Here is a 21,997-nt window from a genome sequence, read left to right as displayed (position 1 = left end):
CTCATGGAGGCCAGAAACAATCGGATCAGTGAAACTTAGGGTGGAACGCGGACCTCTGTGTTCCCGGTCTGAGGCTCCTCCCCTCTCAGAGAACACGAGTGTGGTTTTGATGCCTCATGAGCAAGACTACAAATGAAGTGTTACAAGCCTGTGAGTGCTGCGGGCACACGCGCCTTTTATTACTGCCATGCCACAATGGGATGGGGGGAGGGGGGGGGGGCAGCCGGGGCGACATCAGGGTGTGTAACAGTGCGTCATAAGGAGCTAAATGATAAAGCGAGCTGCGAAACCTCACTGCCTTTCTGTGTGACACACAATGTCCCCTGTGTATCACGGCCTAATGAAAGGGGGGATGATCTGAAATTACGCCGCCTCAGTCTGGTCTGCAGCTGAGAGTATACTTCATCTGTGCTGTGGGTTCACTTCATTTGAATCTGTTTAGTTCAGGACCTTGTGAGGATGTGAGTGACCTCCTGACCAACATTTCTGATGACTTTGATGAGTAATGATAATGACATGTATGACCATCTCATCTACAAGAGAGAGGACTGTCCTGTCCTGCACTGGAGTGTTTTCTTTCTTTCTCTCTTTCTTTCTTTGTGGATATGTTTCACGTCTTTCCCATAAACAAAAAAAAATTGAAAAGTGTAACAAAAAACAGCTTTGTCTGCAGGATCTTTGCATGTTTTCCCAAAATATATAACTAGCCAAGGAGAATATTTCATACACATACATATACACAGAGTTATTATTATTATTATTATTATTATTATTATTATTATTATTATTATTTGACTGTTTATTCTGCGCATAGGCGTTTTTTATGGTAATACTCTGCCCCCTAGTGGTGGCATTTTAAATCGCAACTGATTTACTGCTTTACTTCAGTCCGCTTCACTCGTATTTACATTGACATTAATTCATATTAACGTTTCCATTGATTTACATTAAGTACAAATCTTTAAAAAATAAAAGATTCAAAAGCTGTGTTTTGATTAGAGTTCGAGTCCTTTTGAATCGATTGCTCTGGTCTGGACGTCAAGGCAGCGCTCTGATTGGTCCACAAGTCTTGGCGCCAAAACAACAAGCAGGAAGCGGTTTGAGTTTAGACCTCCGCTCTGATCAGCGTCTCTGCGCCTCACACACCGGGATGGAGACGCCGTCTTACCTTCCCGTCCCGCCGGGTGTGGGGATGGAAGAGAATTTCCTCTCCCTCGACGACATCTTGCTCTCTCAGGAGAGACTTCCCAGCCGGACAGAGTGCGCCTTCCCCCGGCTCGGCTTCCTGGAGAAGTCAAGTGACACACAGGACATTCCGGAGGTAAGACAAGAGTTTGCTTGTGTGTGTGTGTGTGTGTGTGTGTGTGTGTGTGTGTGTGTGTGTGTGTGTGTGTGTGTGTGTGTGTGTGTGTGTGTGTGTGTGTGTGTGTGTGTGTGTGTGTGTGAGAACGACAACAACAACAACAACAAGGCTGCAGACTCCCAAAGAGGAAGACTTCAGCTTTGATGTCTTGTAGGTTATGTGTATGTAAGTGTGTGTGTATGCAGCTAAGAGTTCAGGCTGTAAATCTAAACATGTGTCTATGAGTGTCTGTAGGACTTTGTGCAGTTCAGTGAGTCAGGTTGTGTGTCTTCTCTCCTCAGGGTACAAAGATGGAGCTTCCTCTGTGGCTGGCCAAGGGTCTGTATGAGAGGAAGAGGAAGGTGCTGTCAGTGGAGCTCCCTAAGGTGTACAGGGAAGGCTGGAGGACCGTGTTCAACGCCGACGCCAATGTGGTGGACCTGCACAAGATGGGGCCCTACTACTACGGCCTGGGCTCCCAGATGCTTCACTTTGAGAGCCCGGAGAACCCCGACATCGCACACACACTGCTGCATGTAAAGAGTGTTTATTGTTGAGTTGTGTTTGTGTAAGAGACGGATTTCTTCAGGGTTATAACTCTAAAGATGTGTTCCACTGAGCTCATAGTCTTAGAAAGGTGTAGTTTAGGGTCTCACCAGCAGGGGGAGCAGTCATATCAGAGAACAGGGCCGCCGCGTGCTGGCTGCCTGGTGCCGCTGTTGCCAGGCAGATTTGTCTTTGTGTGTCTGATGATGGATCAGAGCCAAAGAGCCGAAGCAGGCGGTTTGATTTCCTTCTCTTATCGACTCGATGCTTGATAACGGTTTGTTTTTAACCTCCTGGTCCCGATGGAATGTTGGGATCCTGGAGAGCGGCCCTGTTGGACTCAGGGCTGAGGGCTTCTAGAACAATAAGCAGATCCTTGTAACAGAAATAGAATCCAGCCTCTTCAGAAGTTTGTTAACCACACGAATACTTCCTGATACTTCCTGTTGTTGGTCTGCAGACGTTCATGGGGCGATTCAGGCGGAACATGGACTCTTCCCAGAATGCCTACAACGAGGACACGTCGGCGCTGGTAGAGCGTCTGGACTGTTTGGAGAAGGCGCTGTTCCGGTCGGGGCAGAGCGGCCTGAACGGCTTCCAGAGCTGGGAGAAGGGCCGCGCCTCGCACCTCACCGCCTCCAGCCTGGTGCTCAACTACCGCAAGAGGAAGATGGCGGACCCGCAGACATGATGGATACAAGCAAACGATTCCTTCAGGGCGCAGCAGCAAACGCCTCTGACCTCCTCTCAGCTTCAATGACTGAGCCAGAAACATGGAAGCTCTCTCAGATTCTGTCTTGTGAGCTCTGGATTGTCTCTGGCGAGCGTCCGGCACTCTGACTCTGCTGAGCTCAGGTTCTGTATTTACCGGGCTCAGAAGTTCTCAATCATCCCTTCTGTCTCTCTGGGTTTCATTGCTCCTCTCCTCTGGACTTTATACTGCCACACTTCTGTGTTTCTACATAATGATGAAAGAATTAAAGACGATGTCACAATCTAAACTTCTGCTTTTGCTGGCAAAGACAAATCAGATTCTTTAAGTTGTGCTTTGTGTTATTGTTTACAATTGTGTGCCTCTTTTAAGTTTGAACATAAAGGTAACATTAGTGGAGCTCTCAAGCCTAAGGACAGTAACCACCCCCCCCTTTTCCTCTCCCTTCCCCTGGCCCGATGCTCCAGCGCCACCCAGTGGACAGCCGGCGCTCCCCTGCATGCTCCAACACGTGTCAGCGGGTCGGGGTCCTGGTGACTGGGCCCTGTGACCTCTGACCTGACTCAGGCTCAGCTGGGACACGTATGGAACGCTGCCCCGCAAACAACGACTCAATACTGGAGCATCATCGACCATCTGGGACAGGCGGCCACATGCAGATATCGAGCGTCATACATGTAGCGTGTGTTCAGTGAGGAAAGTATTGACGCTGCCTCCGGTTGGCATGATTGATCCAATCATGTGATCATCCTCCTCAGGGAGGGGCGGGGCTGTGAGACCAGCATCGGCTCACTTCCCACCCTCTCTGTTTACGTGTTGTGCTCGTTAAGCAAGTGGCTTCAGGGCGTCGTCACGGTAACTGACCTTTTCTGTAGTTTGGTTCATTTCTTCTGATCTGCCCCTAATTCGCAAAATGTTCGCAGGTGAGCAGAGACTCGTAACGAGCCCAGGACCCCCCAGATGCTGGGCCGGTGGGGTCGGGCCTGCGATGTGTTCAGGGCCAAGAGTGATTGGCACAGGTTCTGCTCCAGTGAGGATGATGATGAAACGTTAATCGTCTGCTGTGTTTGTGTTGCGACGCTCAGAATAGAAGCCGCCTGCACTTCGTCTCAGAAAGTGACAAGGCGACTCGCAAGGACGACTCCACCACACGGAGATGCATGCGTGTAATGAGAGAGAGAGAGAGCAGCGTTCAATGGGCATTAAAGTCACCAAACAAAGGGAGGGAGGGAGGGAGACGAAGCACTGGGCTCCTCTGCGTTTTATCGCACACAAATGGCCGCTGAACAAATACCAAATGTCAGAGGCCCTTAAAGTAGACAGAAGCCAGAGGCGGCATTAGTGTCTTGTGTGTCAGCTTCCTGGACGCTCGCCCTCGCTCTGCCCTTTGCTTTGGCCAAACCCTCGGCTCAGACTCCCCACCAGCACACACACACACACACACTGACGTGTCTGAAATAGGTCTGCCTGCAGAGAGGAACAATCAGACGGTAATGAGGAGATTCACCTTCAGAAACAAACCACCGAGTTCCAGCTGTAATGAAACGAGCGTCAGAGCTCAATGTGACGGGATGTCCCTTTATACATATGTGAGCTCGTATGTTCAAGATGGAGCTCATCACGCCATCTGAGCCCCGCGGACACAGGAAGCTGAGTGAGATGTTGGATGCACGCCTGATCACCGTGTGTTCAGGTTTGCTCTGTTTAAAGGTGATCCTCTTGAAAAAGTGGACAAAAGTCAAACCATGAGTGTTTGCGTTGACGTTATTTGAATGAGTCTCCTATACAGCAGGGGGCGCTGTTGAACACAGAGCAGGAAGAGAAGTGGCGGCTGTCTTCTTCATAAGAATCACATCCTCGAATATCTGTGTTTCTCATGAACCTCAGGTGACGCCTGATGCCGGTCAGTAACACAGACAGGTTCAGCTTTTGAGGGGTTCAGGTTTAGAATAGACCAGTACATTCAGACTTCCTGTAGGTAACTGTAACACCAATGTACCAAATCTGTTTACTGTTTTTGCAAATTAAATGTTTATCAGCCCCCTATAACCTTTTCTTTGGGATCTCCAAGGGTTTAGTTTCTAATATACTGTTTGGACAAAGTATGAGAAGCTTCCTGTGTCTCCATTATGTTTTCACCTCCTTTTGTGTTCCTGTCCAAGAGGAAGAAGAAGAAGGGATGAGACCAGCAGGGGTGGAGAAGGGAAAGAGCTGTTAAAGAGGCGAGAACAAAGACGCCAGGGGGAGAGAGAGAGAGAGAGTAGATGTCAGGGAGGACGAGAGAATAAGGGAGAGGCGTTGGGGAGGAGAAGACGAGAGCGAGCGTTGGAGGCGAAGCGCCGCCGCAGCATCAGCCACGTCTCGGCGATGAGGTGTGAGGATTATTGACGCCCACGCTATGCTCGCCAAATGAGTATTATCTCCCCCCAAACACACACACACACTGGCACAGGAGCAGCATGTGTGTGTGTGTGTGTGAGTGGGGCAGCTCACTGAGAGCTCTACTTCATTATCTGTAGCAGGTGGCAGGCAGACGAGAGTACAAAATAGGCGGCAGAGTAACAGAAGATATACTATAGTACTGTATACTATTCTACTTTATACTGTATTACTGTATACTAATCTACTTTATACTATAGTACTGTATACTAATCTACTTTATAATATAGTACTGTATACTAATCTACTTTATACTGTAGTACTGTATACTATAGTACTTTATACTGTAGTACTGTATACTATAGTACTTTATACTATAGTACTGTATACTATAGTACTTTATACTGTAGTACTGTATACTATAGTACTTTATACTATAGTACTGTATACTAATCTACTTTATACTGTAGTACTGTATACTATAGTACTTTATACTGTAGTACTGTATACTATAGTACTATATACTGTGCTGTATTCACGCCAAGATGCTTCATGTTGGATGCTGGTTGGTTTTCTGTCTAATTGAATTTTTTTTTAACCCAGTCAGAAGTTACAGAATGAAAATGTTCTGTATTTGAAAAGTATCCAGCTTTGTAACCATGACAACCATAAGATGGATGGGAGAGTCAGGTGTTAAGAGAGGCTGACTGAATAAATATGAAAGCTGATTCATACCCATATATACAAGAAGACCTGTGATGAGTCATACAATCACATATTAATGTAGACAACAGATTATAGAATACAAATAAAATACCTTACAAGTACAACATGGTGTGATATGGTTATGATGTCATTCTATAAAGTCCAATAATCCAGTGTGATAGTGAAAATATGAAAGTAATATAATGCAAAATGTGTCAAAAAGTGTCTGTAGAATATCTCTAACTTTATGAGAAAAGACTTGATTTACACTGAAACAGGTAAGGAAGCTCCAAACACCAGATTCTCCTGATAACAATGTTGTGTTTGATCCGGAGGGCTAATGGCTGAGTTACTGTCTTTGGCTGAGAAACATCCACGTGGATGTGCAGACGGTGAGCTGCAGCGTGTGTGTGTGTGTGTGTGTGTTTACGCCTTTCCTCTGGGAATGTTGGAGCTCTGAAGGGCGACGGATCAGATCCAGCTGACAGCCAGCAGCAGCCGAGTCCACATCACCAGAATCATCTGATACGTACCGACACTCGCTTAAAGCTTTCAGATCAAAGTCTGCTAATTGTCTTGTTCAGCGCCTGGCGAGTTGGACTTCCTTGGTCCTCTTGTTCTCACGGGCGGCTTCAACCACACAACCATCTGACTGCAGCTCTCACACTCACACACTGCAGCCTCTTACACACACCACGTTTACATGGACTCAACACAGCATCATCTGCCTGTAGTGTAAGGAACCATGGCATCGCATATACAGTACATGCATTCTGTCAGCAGCGTATGTATGAGGAGAGTTCAGACCTGCTCAAACCAACTGAGTCAGACTGAACCAGTTCCAGTCCCAGCCGCTGACTCACACACTCATACACCCTAAAGTCCCTGCAGAGCTTCTCCCTGACACACACTTTTATCGTGATGGTGTCTGTCCTTTGCAAACGTAATCGCACACAGAGACAAATGACCACAGAAATAGAAATTGCTGAAGCTCACAGGCAGGGATTTAAACTCTGCATGTTCCCGTCACAAAGCCAACCTCCATGCCCCCCCACCCACTGCCACCTCAACCCAGAGACCCCAGAGACGCTGAGCTAACACTGTTATTCTTATTATTGTGACTCACCAGCCCATTACTCTGCAAACTGGCTGAGTGAGGGAGTGAGTGAGTGAGTGAGTGAGTGACTGCATGACTGAATGAGTGACTGAGCTTTGTTATAAGCTCCAAATAAAGACTGGATTGTTTTTGCTTAGCTTTGTGACTGAACCACAGGAGAAGACTGGCTGGTGGCTCCACAGACGTCAAGCTAGTCAAGCTACCCCGGCACTGTTCTGCCTCGTGTGGACCAAAGGTGGTTGGTACAACTGATGTAAATGTAGCTTAGCTTACATCAGTTGTGCGATATCAGATGTGGCTCCGGTCTCAGTCGAGCCCTGGCAGCTGCTCAGGCTCAGTAGGCTGATTCCTGTTAACTCCTGATTAGCGCCATCAGGAGTGTTTCATTAGGACTTGGCTTGATTGGCTTAAAACACCTGATTGATCTTTTTCTGCACCGTCATGGCAAACAGACCTTTCACCTGAACTCTGACCTCCACCGAAGAACCAACATGGCGCTCAGATGGCGTTGATGTTCTGCGTGTGGGGAGAGACAGGAAACGCTCAGCTCAGTCAGTCTAACGGACGGAACAGCAAAGACTGAACGTCGTCGTGTCTCCGTCTTGTCTTTGAAGCAGTTCGGAGGCGGATGGCGTCACTGACGGGCCAGTTCTGATCGGTGAGTGATTATTGATTGATTGGAGCCTGAGATGCTCTGTTAGCCTCTGGGTCAAACGAATGAATGTTGTGTGTAAAATGTTGAAATGAGACGACGTTACGTTTCTGTCTCTACACGAGTCATCATTTATCACAGATGTGCCTCAAACACTTTGACCTGAGTCACACTGCATGAGTCATGTGTTTACTTGCGGGCGTGGCCAAAGAACCATCAGAACCTTCTGCACCTTCAGGTCGTTATGTGAAAGACTTCATATCTATAACTGCTTTCCCTTCCTGACTCTCATTCAGATTACACACATGTCCGAATGTAGAAGCTGACCTCATTGATGGAGTCATACTCAATACAAAGCAACCGCCCTAGCAACCACCCCATACACGATAGCAACCGCACACTTTACAGTAGGAAACGCTTCTCAAATGTACATGTTAGACTCTAATATGATGGTTAATGTATTCTTCTTCTTCTCCTTCATCTTCTTCAGTCTAGTGTGTTCTCTTTACACAGGCGCGTTCTCAAAAAATGTGTGAAAGCTCGACCGACACAGAGCTGCACGTCCTGTTTTCAACAAATAGACCAGCTCACACACACACACACACACAGCATCGACCCCATTTCCTTTCCTTTCGTCTCACTCCTCATCTCCTTTCCTCATTTCACCTCCATCAGCATCTCGTCTCCTGGTTTGCTCTCCTTTTGTCTCCCCTCTGCTTGTTTCTCGCAGCTGCGTCATCGGTGAACCCACGTGCTCTCTGTTTATCATCAGCTAGGGGAGGGAGATAGAGACGCCACCACCCTCTCCCTCTCTCTCCCTCTCTCTCCCTGTCTCTCCTCTCTGCCCGTCTAGTGCACACACACACACGCACACGTACAGACTCGGTGACATTCGCTCTTTCAGTCCTCAGCAGCCTGAGGGACACACACACACACACACACACACACACACACGCACACTGAGACAGAAAACACGATTAACCCGCCCAGACTGTTACCGACTGGAGACTCAGAGCTGAACCACAGGTACAGTAAAGCTTTATTTCTCTGGAGCATGACATCATTCAACAGGGTGGCATCATTGATGTCTGACAACGTGTGTGTGTGTGTGTGAAGCAGATATCCTAAAACTCTTTGAGGAGCATCAGGAGCTCAGTGAAGCCTTCCTCTTTATCTGGCGGCTATTTTCCCGTCGGCGACCACAGAGGATTAAGAGAACATTAAAACCAGGACCGGATTTTGGCTAAATGTGTGTGTGAATCCTGCTGCTGAGGCTTTGTACTTTGTGTCAAAACGCGCGTACACACACACACACTCATGTCCATGTCCCTCTCCAGCCTCTGCATTGCTGTGAATAGGATGTTGACAGGTTGTATTTAAACGATGTTCCACGCCTGTTGCACAGTCGCACATTGTTGCCTCACCAAATTCAAACAAAAACGGCCAAAGAAAACTACGTGGATTTTGTCTGGACTCTTATTTTCATTGTGTTTTTCCCCCCCTCCTGTCTTGTAAACGTCGAGGCTGCAGTCTGTACAGAAACTCGCTCTGTATATCACAGATGTTGGCGCTAAGATCGGTAGCTAACATGCGGCGAGCAAGGGGAGTGAACTAAAACACGGGGCGGCGAAGAACCGGTGCATGTGCTCTTTAACAGGGACGTCTGGTCACATCGGGGTTCGTCTCTCTGTCCTCCCCACATTCATTCACGTTAGCTTGCTTGGTAGAACTAACGCTAGCTAGCAACACTCTTTAACTAGCTGACTATTTACAACGATATCTGTGGATCAAGACACTAAGCTGTCTTTGCATCGTTGCTTGGCCAGTGCATTGACCTCAGGTTGGTTCCACGCAGAGGAAACATTTCTTTGTGCAGTGACGATGAAGAACCTCGATGTTAGTAAGAGCAGAGCAGACGGCGGTGACATCAGGTTTGGTTGCTGATGAGTCTGCAGGTCGTAAAGGTTGATGCAGTTTAGTGCAGGCTGAGGTGCCGCAGGTGCGTTTGTTGGCGCTGGTGGCTGATTTACTGTATTGGAAAAGCAATGGAAGGCTGCAGAGCTTCCAGTGAAGGAGCACGCCGATTCCTCCTTACAGAAGAATGGGACCCAAAAACGTCTGCATGAACGGATACGTTTGTGTGTTTGAACCCAAACCGAACCTGAAGCACAGCAGCGCCACCTGACGTCCCACTGAAGGGTGTAGATGCAGTGAGGAATGGAGGAGCTCCACCTGTGGTCACCATGTGCTGACTTCACACAGACTTGACTTTGACACGCCTGACTGACTTGGACTTGAGGCTTTTTGGCGACTGGTGGCGAGTCGTGAACTGAAGCATCGAGCGCTGCCATCCTGCTCCGAGCTTTGTGGCAGACTGAAATGCTTATTCAGTCTGTGAGGAATACGTTTTCATCCTCTCTTATATTCAGACTCCTCTCCAACTTTAAAGTTGGGTGCAGAGCTGTAACCTGTGAACACGGAGCCTCAAACTGAAGCTTCACTCAAACGCCTGGGAAGATTCAACCCATGAACCCAAGTCAAACTCTCTTCAGCACTTTCTGTTCCGCTGATGCCGGCGGTGTGAAGCGGCTTTGACTCGACCATCGCGAGTACAAAGAAGAAATTAATATTCTGTGCGCCTCTGCTTCCTCCTCACATCGCCGCCCAGCAGCACCGGGGCTGTGTTCACAAGGGCCCGTTTGGATTCAGCAGCAGTGGAAAAACAGAATTTATTCTCTTTGGAATTCCTAACAACCCCTCCACCACCCTGAACTACGCCCCCCCTCCCCTCCAGCCTGCTGGCATTTTCAACAGCTAAACAATGGAGGCCGGCGCAGCAAGCGAGTGACGGGCCGAGTGAGCGAGCGAGCAGCGTTCTGGCATGCTGATTAACTCCTTCATTGCTCGACGTCTCTCTAATTAGTAGCTGTAACCACGGCCACTTGGAGGGGAAACCCACAAATCTGAACGATGTGATTTTCCCGTCACACTCTTGTCTACAAAGGTGACGCTCGAGTTAACCTGTAGATCAGAATCATGGAGCTTTAAAAGAGGCAACAGGTTACTGCTAAAGTGATACAACAGCACTTTACAGCTGAACTCTGTGTTCCTCTATCAGTGTGGAGATGTTTGTGCTTCTCTTCAGGTCTGGAGGTCTTTAATGGATCCATGTTGTTGTTTCATCTACAGCTTAAAGATAGAAGTTCTGCCCTCCACAAAGTTAGAGGCTCCAGGTTCAAAGGTCACGTGTTCATGGATCCATAAGGCCCAGGCCTGAACAAGTATCTCACTCTGTTTGATCAGAGCTTTCCTGAGACTATTAGAATGTTGCGTCATCACATTAACCTCCATCCTTCTCTCCCGTCTCCTCCGGTTTCCTGTGTAGTTTTTTGTGTAGTTTGTTGTTATTCTGCATGAAGTCTATGTGATTTTTCTTTGCCTCTGCACCTCCAATGCACCAACCCCAGTACAGCTCCATCTTGTCTCTTGTATCTTTTCATACCTGCTGCTAGATGGGGCCTGGATTGTTTTGGAAGGTCCCTCCTCTGGCTGGCTGCACGGTTCCACAGAGCCTCCTGCAGACCATGTACGTAGGACGGTGAAGCTCCTGTCCCGTGCCACACACACACATACAGGTGTCCCCGCTCCCCCTGCCTGTGTTGACCTCTCTGTGGCATTCCAGTCCATCGCTCCATTCAGCGCTCCTCATACTCATTCAGCAGCTGGCCGAGAAAATGCATGAACGCAGCCGAAAGGCGTCATTTAGGGTGAATGGAGAAGAAGAAGAATGAATTATGCAAAAGGAATGAGTACAAGATGGCGGCAGGTCGAGGAGTCCACCTGCTGTGTGAAAGATGATAAATGGAGTTATTGTAATACATTTATTGAAGTATGTAACAGTGGGAGGAGCTTCACATGTTGTAGCCGTGCTGTGCCTGAGGCGTACGGGGGTCGTTACGGTAACGGTGGTCTCCAAAATGCTGGAGATATGGTAGAGGTAGACATAAACGTGTGTGTGTGTGTGTGTGTGTGTGTGTGCACGTCGTGTTGGTTGGTGAGTTTTGTGACTCACAGACACATTAGATGTCACTCAAGGTGGTTGTTAGATAATAGATTCTATTGGACAATAATGAAGCACCAGAGCATGGCCTGTCATCTCACACACACATTTGCTTCTCTCTCTCTTTCTGTGTGTGTGTGTGTGTTTATATAACTGTCACCCATCAACTTTGCGATGCCATCTGGGTCCTCTCCTTGTGCTGCTGTCTGAGTCAGTCAGGAGTCAGAGCGTATGGACTCGGCACGTCAGCGGTTGTTTGCTGATATGGATGATCTTGATTAATGAGTCTCCATGAAACAAAATGAGATTTGTCCCTCAGAAGCTGTGAGAGGACGTGAAATATCATCACTCTTCTCCAGTTTCTTAAGATGGAACGTTTTCCAAACACGGGCCGAGCCGCAGCCGCAGCTTCATCATTGCTTCCTCTGCCAATCCTTTATCAAAGGCTGTAGAGCAGCAATGCAGAGATCAGCACGTCACATTTCTGTACCATGGGTTAGATCCAGCAGGGTTTGTAGTCTGGCATGATCAGTATGTGCGTCTGATGATGTCTGTGCTCTGCCGCTGTGTGGTCACTAATGGAAGACGCCTGTTAAAATGGAGGACAACACGTCGCAGTGGCAGCAGCCCGGCGGCGGTTTAGTGTTGTTCCCTCAAGACGAGCGGCTGATTATTAAATAATGGGAGGGAATGTTTCCATCCACACATAGGAAATGCGTTAGGAAATATGAAGTGCGGCTGAAATGGAACATGATGGTGCACAACCACAGACGGATCGGATTCCTGGGCTAAAAATAGAAGCGATGGTGTGACTCCTTATCTCCTCCTGAAGCTCACAACCCTCTGCCAGGGACGCAACCTTTGTGCTGCAGTGCATCTCCACACGCTGAAGCTGTCATGCAGGTCGTCTGAATGAAGGATCGGCTGCTGCTGAGCGCTTTATCGTCTGACTACACATGTGCAGACAGCCAAGTGCAACAGTGTCTCGTCTGTAACGCAATATAGTGTCATTACAATTGCCGCCATCAAATAATATCAAATATTTAAGGCTGTTGCAGTAAAGCCTGATGTGTTTACACATGAAACGTTACAGTAGGAAGGCTCGGCTCTCCTGGCGATGCCCCATGTGTTCTCTCCTGATCAGTCTTCATTAATAACGACACCTAAAACAAAGCGAACGCTGTCATGAGGCTACATGTGCGCTAAGCCTCCGCTCGCTCCACTGAGCTTTGCTCCTCCATATCTGGCTCTCCGCTCGGATCAGGAAGGAGTCCGGCGAACGCTTCCCCCCTCCCGCCAGTATGCTGCTGGTGGACACACACTGTCCGCCCATCTGGCCTGCTGGCAGCGACCTGGCGGCGCCGTGGGCGGACCACAGAAACACAAACACCAGAATGGACGTTTGGTGGCGATGCCGGATGATCCAACTGTGCCATTCAGCCTGAGCCAGTTAGTGATACGTCAGAGTGTGTGAGCATCAGTGAATAGAGCACAGACCGTGTGGCTGCCAGGTGAGGGTTGGCAGCGGCCGTGTTCACCATGTTCACTAGTGATCAACATTGTTTCACATTCTGACACAAGCCAAATACTCTGAATAACAAACACTTCCCTGTGACATGAACCTGTTTGCCATCACGTCTCGCTCTTCGTCTCGCTGTCTGAGCAGTGCAGCCAAGCGTTCAGGAACACAGCTGAATTTTTGATTTCGACCAAGCAGCCTGAATGTGTAAGAGACGATGTTTTGTCAGCGGTGAACACGGAATTAAAGGTTGATGCAGGAGACGACACAGCCGTCCTGAGAAACAACAGAAGAAGAAGCCGAATGCTAATCGATGCTAAGAACTCAGAGGCCGAACATCTCTGCAAATCACCATAACAACCAAGACCTGCATCGCTGTCTACATTTGACTTCTATAATCTGACCTCTTGACCTTGTAAAGTTCCCATAGTAACCTGAATGATCTCTCTCTTCATTAGTGTAGGAGATCTGAATGTAAATCAATAATAAATACTGTGTGATCAGTTCTGGATGGATCCGTAACCCACCTCTTGAACCAGCACACACACACACACACACACACACACAGATTATGAAAGAACGCAGCTTTTCTTAGGAGTGTTTTTAAGTTGTTTTCTTAAATGCTTTTTCCCCAAAGCTCTGGCAGCTCTAATGCTCTAATAAGGAGGAAGCAGAGAAGCACAGCTGAGGGTTTGGGTCTGGAGCTGATAGCTGATAGTAAATATTAAATCCTCCTTTCTGCCAATGAGCTGGGCTCCTTCAGACACTCGGCAGCTATAAATAACGAAAAATTACACTTGAGACGGTGAGAGGAGCCGAGTTCCTAACAGTGATTTTAAGCGTTAGTGTTTGTAAGTGGGGCTGTTGTTGATTTTGTGGTGATGGTCCTTCTGTTTTGGGTGAAGGTGTGTGAGGAGTCGGCATGGCGACACATTTATACCATCAGTTTAATGTGATCTCAGGTCTATGTGCATATGTATCCAATTTATTCATACCTTCGACTTGTTTGAGAGTTCAGCAAGTGGGTCAGCCGCATAAAACAGCACCACCACGAGGGGGCAGCGCTTTTTGCACTCTGTTGAGTTTGTGGGTTGGTTTAGGTCCAGTGCTCCGGGTGTGTGTTATATAATAATTACAAAGATCTCACATGGGGTTTGCGTCTTGAACAATAAGTAGCTCCCCGGAGAAACTGCGACCAATTCCTGTTTCCACTCCGATGCTGTACGTTTTCTTATCTTGGTCAAAAGTCTGTTAGTGGTGTTTGGAGCAGGACTGTATTTCTTCTTTCCACCTCCAGCTCCTCTGGCTTCAGTCCACCTGCAGTGTCAGCACAGTGACCTGGCGCTCCGGTGTCCTTTTCCCCCTGTAGTTTATTAGTCTCTCCTCTTTCTCCAGCTCTTTATTCTGGACGGCAATGGCGGTCTGTGATCTTGGTGAAGAGGAGGAGGAGTGGGTGGAAGAGTGGGTAGGAGAGGGAGTGAGGGAAAGGTTGTTATCTCCTTTGAAGTGTGGCGGCCATGTGTCTGATGAATGCACTTGACCGGAGTGAGTCACCTTGCAGCCTCACGGCGTTTGAATCGACCACTAAGTGCGTTTGGTGTTTATCAGGGATCCAGAGGTTAAGAATTTATTTGACTGTAGAGAGGATTTATGAGGCCTGCACATCAACCATGACAGAGCAGATTTGTTTTAATGTGAAGCCCAAACTTTTCCCAGGCTTTCATGGGGGGGCTTCCTTTTGGGTCAGGACAGTAGCTATCCCCCCTCCTAGCCTTTCTGCTTCCTGACTGATTTGTCCTCTGTCGTCCTCTGTCTCCTCAGCGTCTCTGTGTGTGCTGTCCCACTTTCCGGGTATTGATCAGGCGATGGTATAGATCAGATGCTTCCCCTGATGGATTTGCAGTCTGACAGGAAGCTTTTCTCTCTACTGTACGTTACAGTCACACAGGAACGCACAGAAGTCACAGACGAGGGGAGAGAGAGGATGAGATGGTGTGAAAGACAGAAAGAAGAAGAGAGACAGTTTGGTGCCAGCGTCACTTTCTCTGTCTGTGTTTACATGCAAACACACTCTTAGACACTCAGGACCTCATCAAGATGTCCACTGTGATTGGCTGAAAACTCAGAATGGAATGTAAACAGACTTTGTGTCTCCATGGTTACGTAGGACTCAAGGTCTTGTGTTTGGTTTCCTGGTTGTTTCCAGAATTTAAGTCGAATTTGATCAGAGCAAATCAGCTTTCAGGTAGCTGGTTAGTATAGGTAAAGATACAGAATCTCAACATGACTCTGCTGAGCTTCAGTCCAGAACACGGCGGTGTTTCTGTTTCTGCAGCTCAGTCTGTCTGAACCTAAACATAGCACAGTTGTGGATCGTGGTCGCATCAGAAATGTAAAATGGGGCTCAAAACGATACTCAGCGTTTTCCAAAGGTGGCGCACACATTAATCTGGGACGGTAAGATAAGGATTCGCCTCAGCAGGTTTTGCTCAGGGCTGAGTCGCTGCACTGAGCCGAGCCGAGCGCTCTGATGAACGCCTGAGGCCGACGGACCGCAGGATGTTTGGGAAACGAAGGGTCAGTGGATCGGCCACAGAGCTGATTACTGAGCAGAGACCTCATGTGCCTCGCCGCCATCTGCCCCGCCTGCGGCACAACGGCACACAGATTACAAACGGCGAGACGTTGAATCAAACTGTGACTGTAAGATCCACATTTAATGCAAATCTACAGGATGCAGAGCGAGAAGACGGCGAGAGACACACAGGACGACTGAGGAGACGAGGGTGAGGCTTAAGACTTCCCTGTGTGTGTGTGTGTGTGTGTGTGTGTGTGTGTGTGTGTGATGTAAAAACAGCAGAGAAGAGAAGGTGAGCCAGACCTGATGGGACAGAGCTCGGTTGTCATAGCAACCCCGTCTGGGCAGAACTAAAGGAGTAAAAAGTGAAGGAGGTGGAGAAAAGAAAAGAGAGAAAAGAGCAGAAATCCACTTTGCTCTCCAACAACCTGCAGCAGGAGCAAAAAAAAAACAAAAGGTGAAAAGAAAAAGCTTTTTCTCCCCTAAAGGGCGAAGAAAACGGAAAACAGGCTCGTAAATAATTTCCCTCCCACAGACTCTGTGACGACGGCTGGGTGAGAGATGAAGAGGGGCTTTGAAGTTTGCCTCTTCGCTGTGGAGAGAAGGACGAAGATGATCAGATCATGTTCTAACGAAGAAGAAGAGGAAATGAGACAGAGACATAAACGTGTCTCTCATGTTTACACGCTGAGCTCCTTTCACTCTCACCATCAAACTAAAGACAGTTTAAAGCCTCGGCTTCATCCAAGTGCAGCTTAAGTCACAATTCTGTAATAATATCAACATGAACGCCTCAAACCTGCTGAACAATTTCAATATTCCTCATTACGCAACAGTAAATCCTTCATTCAGGTGTTTCCATTAAATCAAGTCTTTCCTCCTAAAGCTTCCTCTGCAGCCTCGTACACGGCGTTCAGGCTGAAGCTGAGCTCCACGCATTAAAGAGGATAAAAACGATTTAAAAAATAATCATTAAATCCAGCAGAGAGTTCTTATGTCCGTCTACAAAAACTGGACTGGCTCAGAGTCGCTGCAGCCGTTTGAGCCGCTGCTCTGTTCCTCCGCCTCTTCTACTCTCAAGCTACCAAACTCTAAATGCACTTGTCCCTGAGTACCTCCAGGTCTCTAGAGCTCCTACGACCCCTCAGAGCTCACACCTCCTCAGCATTTGAAGCTTCGCCAATTCAGTGACAGACGTACTATAAACAAACCACATGGAAATTTAGAGTGTTTGTTGGATAACGACCCCACAGACATCCATCAGGGAGGAACACACACACACACAATGCAAACAACTTCAGCAGAGACGCTGAAGTTTGAAGACGCAGCATTAAATCAGCTGAGGATGGCGCCCGCGTGTTTCCAGCAGCAGCAGCGGCGGTGGTGGCGGCGGCGTCAGCGGGCCAAATATAGCCGCTATAATACAACGGTAATTGATTTCAGCAGCCATCTTACATAAGCACAGAGACGGCGAGGAAGAGGGGGGTAAAGGTAAGGTTGAGCGAGGTGAGAGAGGGGATGAGATGGTGTGAAAGACAGAAAGAAGAAGAAGAAGAGAGACACAAATGTCACAGAGATGAAGAAGACGTGAGAGGAGGGAAGAGAGTGGAAAAGAAGAAGAGTGGAGAGTTTGATAAATAGTGCCAAACATCAGTGATGGATTAGAGACGAAGAGGAACGCGTTTACTCTCACGACTGTAAACTCCACAGCTGAGCTCAGGAGTCGTTTGTGTTTCCATTGGATGAACAACAAACATACAAACTTCTTATTGAGAAGTTGATTATGGTCACAGCCACAGCTGCCACCAGACTCATGTCACAGACTGTTACGCTCCGAGACGACGAAGGCATCAGCGTCCTCACAGAGGTCACACGTCCAACGCTCACACCGTTGACAAAGCACTCAAGGAGGAGGAAGAAGAGGAAGAGGAGGAAGAGATGAGTTCTTGGCTCTGGCCCACGTATAGTTCAGAGTTTGTGTCTTTGTTTGTGGCTGTGACATCATTTTGTGTCCCGATTGTTAATCAGCTGTGTCGTTCTATGTGAGGTCTAATGTGGGAACTTTACACGATGGACTTTACACGATGGATATCACGATTTTCTTCCACACACACTGCGTACAGTGAGATCATTTCATTTAGATTCATTTATGGAGATTTGTGCGACAGACGCTCCATGGATCGTTTTCGAGGAGGAAGTGGGAAACGTTTTAGCTCCAAATCGTCTGGAACACAAACTGGACCAGAACGAGGATCCTCTTCCTGCAGGATGTGAGGAGCCAATGTGACAGAAACGCTGGAAACCTTCTGACTGCCAAACACAAACAGAGAGACGAGACGTGGGAGGACGTGATCAGCTGATGGCGTCCCTGCTGCATGGACGGGAACATCGGGATGTCGTTCAGATATCAAACAAACAAGCGGAGGCCGAGCGAGCGAGCGGAGGTCGATCTGAAGCTCTGCGGCTGGTTTCACGGCGCTCTGGTGTGTGGGGGTGGATTTAGCTTTTAGCAGTTAATCATCTGATGAGGCGGAGCGACTTTGTAGACAAACAGATCTCCATCTTGACTCCGTCTCTCGTCTCTCGTCTCTTGTCTCTCGTCTGCCCACGGCGAGTCCTTCTTTATTTCGTAATGTGGGTGTGTTACATAAACACATGCAGGAGGTCACAGCGTCAGATGCTGCATATGATGACCTGATCCTGTGATCCAGGGGCACAGATGCTGTATATATGTGATGATCAACAGGCTAGGAACCTCAAACACAATCTCAATCCAGTGACATTAAAATACAAACCCTTATCAAGGAAGTAAGAAAAAAAAATGCCAAAACATTTTTCAGGGACACAATTCAACTTCAGCTTCTTATTACTGATAACATCGATGCAGCAGGAGATCGAGAGAGGAAATAAAAACAATCATCTGCTAATGACCTGAATCCTTCTGAAGCTGTCAGGAGACATTAATGGGTTAATGTTTATCTCTTTAAGCCTGCATGATGAAATGACCCAAGATGTGTGTGTGTGTGTGTGTGTGTGTGTGTGTGTGTGTGTGTGTGTGTGTGTGTTGCCATGGCGACTGCAGGTTGCTGTCCAGGATGGCAGGGATGAAGGAGCAGCAATTCACGGAGGAGAAGCCGCTGCTGCCCGAGCAGAGAGGCGGCGTGGACTCGGACATGGTGAGTCTGCGTCATGGCCGCTGTTACCTGTGTGTGAATCCATACGTGTGCTGTGCGTCACCAGCCTACTTCCATTGACAAGTTTTACGCAATAGACAGGCGTATTTATATTCAGGCGACAAGGTTCAACTTTATTTACGTTAATTTATTTGCATGAAATGATGAAGTTCTAGCGTTGCGTTGAGTGTAGCTTTAATTTGTTCTTCTTCTATCGTCTCACGCAGCATTCTTCTTATAACCTGCTTGTAATGTTTCACAACTTTGCGCATAATCTTCATCCGTAGTGGGGGTCTGTCTGTCATCACATGGGCAGGAAGTGGGCGTGGTTTGTCTGGCACGCTTCCCGTCGCATCGCTCAGTCGTGTTGAATCCTAAACTTTTACGGACTCACAAAATCCCCCTAAAGCGAGTGTGAAACGTCATTGTGACAGATTGGAGGCCATTTTAGAAGTTTGAGTTTTTTATCGTTTCGTTACATCAAATTGCGCAAAACGCCGCTCAATGGAAACCCGCCGACTGTCATCAGTGTTCATGAACGTTGGTGTTGTTGGTGTTTGGTGTCGTTGGTGTGTTGGTGTGTTGGTGCCGTGTGTGAAACTCTGGTGTGTGTTTGGTGTTTTGGTTTGTGCTCATTTGTGGGAATGGCTTCAGCGTCGGAGGAGCAAACAAAGCAACTCCACCCGACCAACAACACAATGAAGGGATGAGACCTGATCTAAAGAGAAGAGAGAGGTGGAGGAGGCAGAGGAACAGAACCAGAACACTTACATATTATAACCTCTGTCATAATTAGTATTAGGTATCAGGACATAGGGAGGGCGGGGCAGAGGGAGGGCGGGGCAGAGGGAGGGGCTAGTGGAAAGAATCCCTGAGAAACATCTTCTGCCACGTTAGAGGATGCAGAAGAAGAAATGGAATCCTGAATGCAAAGTCTGAATCATGAGAAGGTTCTCTGTTTGGATGATGAGCTGAGGAAGCAAAACAAAATCTGTTTTAATTTAATGACACACAGTTTCTTCATCCTCATCATCATCATCATCCACAGTAACACAAGAGAAGAAGACAATCTGCTCCCTCTCTCTTTCTGCTCTTCCCCCCCCCCCCCTCTCTCTCTCTCTCTCTCTCTCTTTCTCTCCCCCTCTCTCTTTCTCTTCCAGGTCTTCATGTATTTGAGTGAATCTCCATTCCCTCCCCCCATATTTTGGTGGCCCTCCATCAGGGACACCATACATTGTGATGCATGTTTCCTGTTATTTGTTTGGAGTAAATACATTGAACTTTCGCCCAAATCAGCGGTGGCAAGTCCTCCATAAATTTGTCCTGAAGAGTTTCTGTCGTCTAACCGCATCCCCAGACTCCTGAGTGGAGCATCGGACTCAACATGAACATCTGATCCTGGTATTGATCGGCTCAAGTTCATTAGGCCTGCTCATTACGACTCGCTGCTCGTAAATAATCCAGGACATCGATCGGTGCATCGATGGAGTTATATGTTTGTGTGACTCCACTGGCTGATCAGAGATGACTGGACTGTCTTCATCTTCTGCCTCTCTCTTCTTCCAGCTCCTTTAAGGTTGATCTCTGTGTGGTTTAAGCACTTTTACTGCTGCTCACTCACAGGAAATATCGCTGCATTCAAGTCACCTGGAGGCGACTAAGATCACCTCATGGTCAACAGCAAGAACCTGCAGGTGTTGGAAGTCGCTAAAGCTGTAAACACGACAAAAGTGGAGATTTGTAATTGGACGAGAAATCCCTGAAATAAATAAAGACCATAACTCCGCCTGTCCACTGGGATATGAAGGAAGAGGGGTAGCTACTGTACCTCACTTACTTATAATAACTCTTAATAGAAATACATGTTGTATTATATGCGATGCTGACTGGCCAGAATGAGCTCATTTGAACAACATGTTGTTGTTTTCCCCCGAGCTTAAGTGGTTAAGAATCTGTCCGTAGAAAGTCTAGCGTTCCACGGTCGTTCCATGTGACATGAATGCAGCGTCTCTGTGGGGAGGTTCTGCTGGGACAGGTTGTCCTTCATCACTCATCCCTCAACCTGCTCCTCTTCCTGTTTCACCAAATGAAAAGGAAACCTTCAACTTGACCTTTGACCAGCTGTGATTGATGCTGGCGATTTTATCATAATAGCCTGATATTTGGAGGAACTTTACATCCCAAACTCAGTCACTGTGTGTGTTCCTCTGTAAGTCGTCTCATTGTGTAGATGTTCTTCTTCTCTTCAGGTCTTTGGTCTTTGAATGGACCCTTATGGATCCATGAACACGTCTTAAAGCTTCTTAAAGCTCCTCTACATGAAGCTAGATGTTTAGTTGGAGACTAATATGTTGACCTCTGACCTCTGACCTCTATCCTATTGTAACATGGGTACCTTCTCTCTTTAGTCTGCAGCTCGAGCAACTTACAGAAAAACTCCTATAACCTCAGAGACTGTGATTGGATATACATTTCCCAAAAATCATGAAATGGTATAAAATCGCCTGAATGTGGCTGTAAAGTGTTGGAGGATGGCTGATTTCATTCCTGAGCTCTCCATGAACATTGCATCATAAACAGAAGACGCATGAACGTTCTGCATGAAACTTTGCTCTGGAAACTTTCCAAAGTTTCAGCAAAGTCTCCATCCTAATGAAGATGTTTGGTTCTGGATGATGGAATGTTTCTGCCCCTGGTGTCTATGCAGTAACCATCTCATTGTGCTTATTCTTTCACAACACAGCAGGATAAAGGAGAGGAGGCGTCGGGGGGGCCCCCCTGCCCCGCCAGCCCCACCAGCCCCACCAGCCCCGCCGCGCCCCCTAACAACCCCACTCCCCCCAGCCGCCCCCCTCACCGTTGGCACTCCTTCGCACGCCACTGGCTCCGCCAGACTCGCAGTCGGACCAGCGGGGTCCTCCCGGTAACTACCAGAACCACCAGAACCGAACAGCCAGACCACTGAACTGCAGGCAGGACCCAGAACAGGAAACTGAGAAGGACTAAACAGAGCCAAACATTTAGGCCAGATTTGAGAGTACAACAGTAAGAGAGTCTCAATTTGACCCACGCCAAGGCCAAATTCTGACTTCCTGACCTTGAAATCTCCCCTCAGTCACTTCAATAATCTCTCTCTTTATTAGTTTAGGACACATGATCAATAATCAATACTGTGGGATCAGTTCTGGATGGTAGCTGTGTGGTTGTCCTACAC

At 47.7% G+C, this 21,997-nt stretch overlaps 2 protein-coding genes across 2 annotated transcripts in view; both read left to right on the top strand.

Annotated features, from left to right (window-relative positions):
* Positions 1–1,087: 1,087 nt before the first annotated feature.
* On the top strand, positions 1,088–3,513 carry gins3 (GINS complex subunit 3). Its single transcript, XM_076138773.1, has 3 exons — positions 1,088–1,321; positions 1,645–1,878; positions 2,349–3,513. Exons 1-3 carry the CDS (start codon positions 1,151–1,153, stop codon positions 2,577–2,579), a joined length of 636 nt encoding a protein of 211 aa, XP_075994888.1. The 5' UTR covers positions 1,088–1,150; the 3' UTR covers positions 2,580–3,513.
* Positions 3,514–8,310: 4,797 nt separating this feature from the next.
* Positions 8,311–21,997, top strand: part of ndrg4 (NDRG family member 4) — a 32,875-nt gene continuing 19,188 nt past the window's right edge. Inside the window, exons 1-3 of the mRNA XM_076140728.1 lie at positions 8,311–8,479; positions 18,693–18,786; positions 21,527–21,706. Coding sequence (XP_075996843.1) covers positions 18,706–18,786; positions 21,527–21,706 — 261 coding nt within the window. The 5' untranslated portion in view covers positions 8,311–8,479; positions 18,693–18,705. The remainder of the gene's footprint in view (positions 8,480–18,692; positions 18,787–21,526; positions 21,707–21,997) is intronic.

The sequence above is a fragment of the Genypterus blacodes genome, unplaced genomic scaffold (genome assembly GCF_046128005.1).
Source record: "Genypterus blacodes isolate CSIRO-AG114 ecotype Tasmania unplaced genomic scaffold, CSIRO-AGI_Gbla_v1 ptg000015l_1, whole genome shotgun sequence".
In the NCBI taxonomy this organism is placed as follows: Eukaryota; Metazoa; Chordata; class Actinopteri; order Ophidiiformes; family Ophidiidae; genus Genypterus; species Genypterus blacodes.
This window is presented reverse-complemented; position numbering and strand designations above follow the sequence as displayed.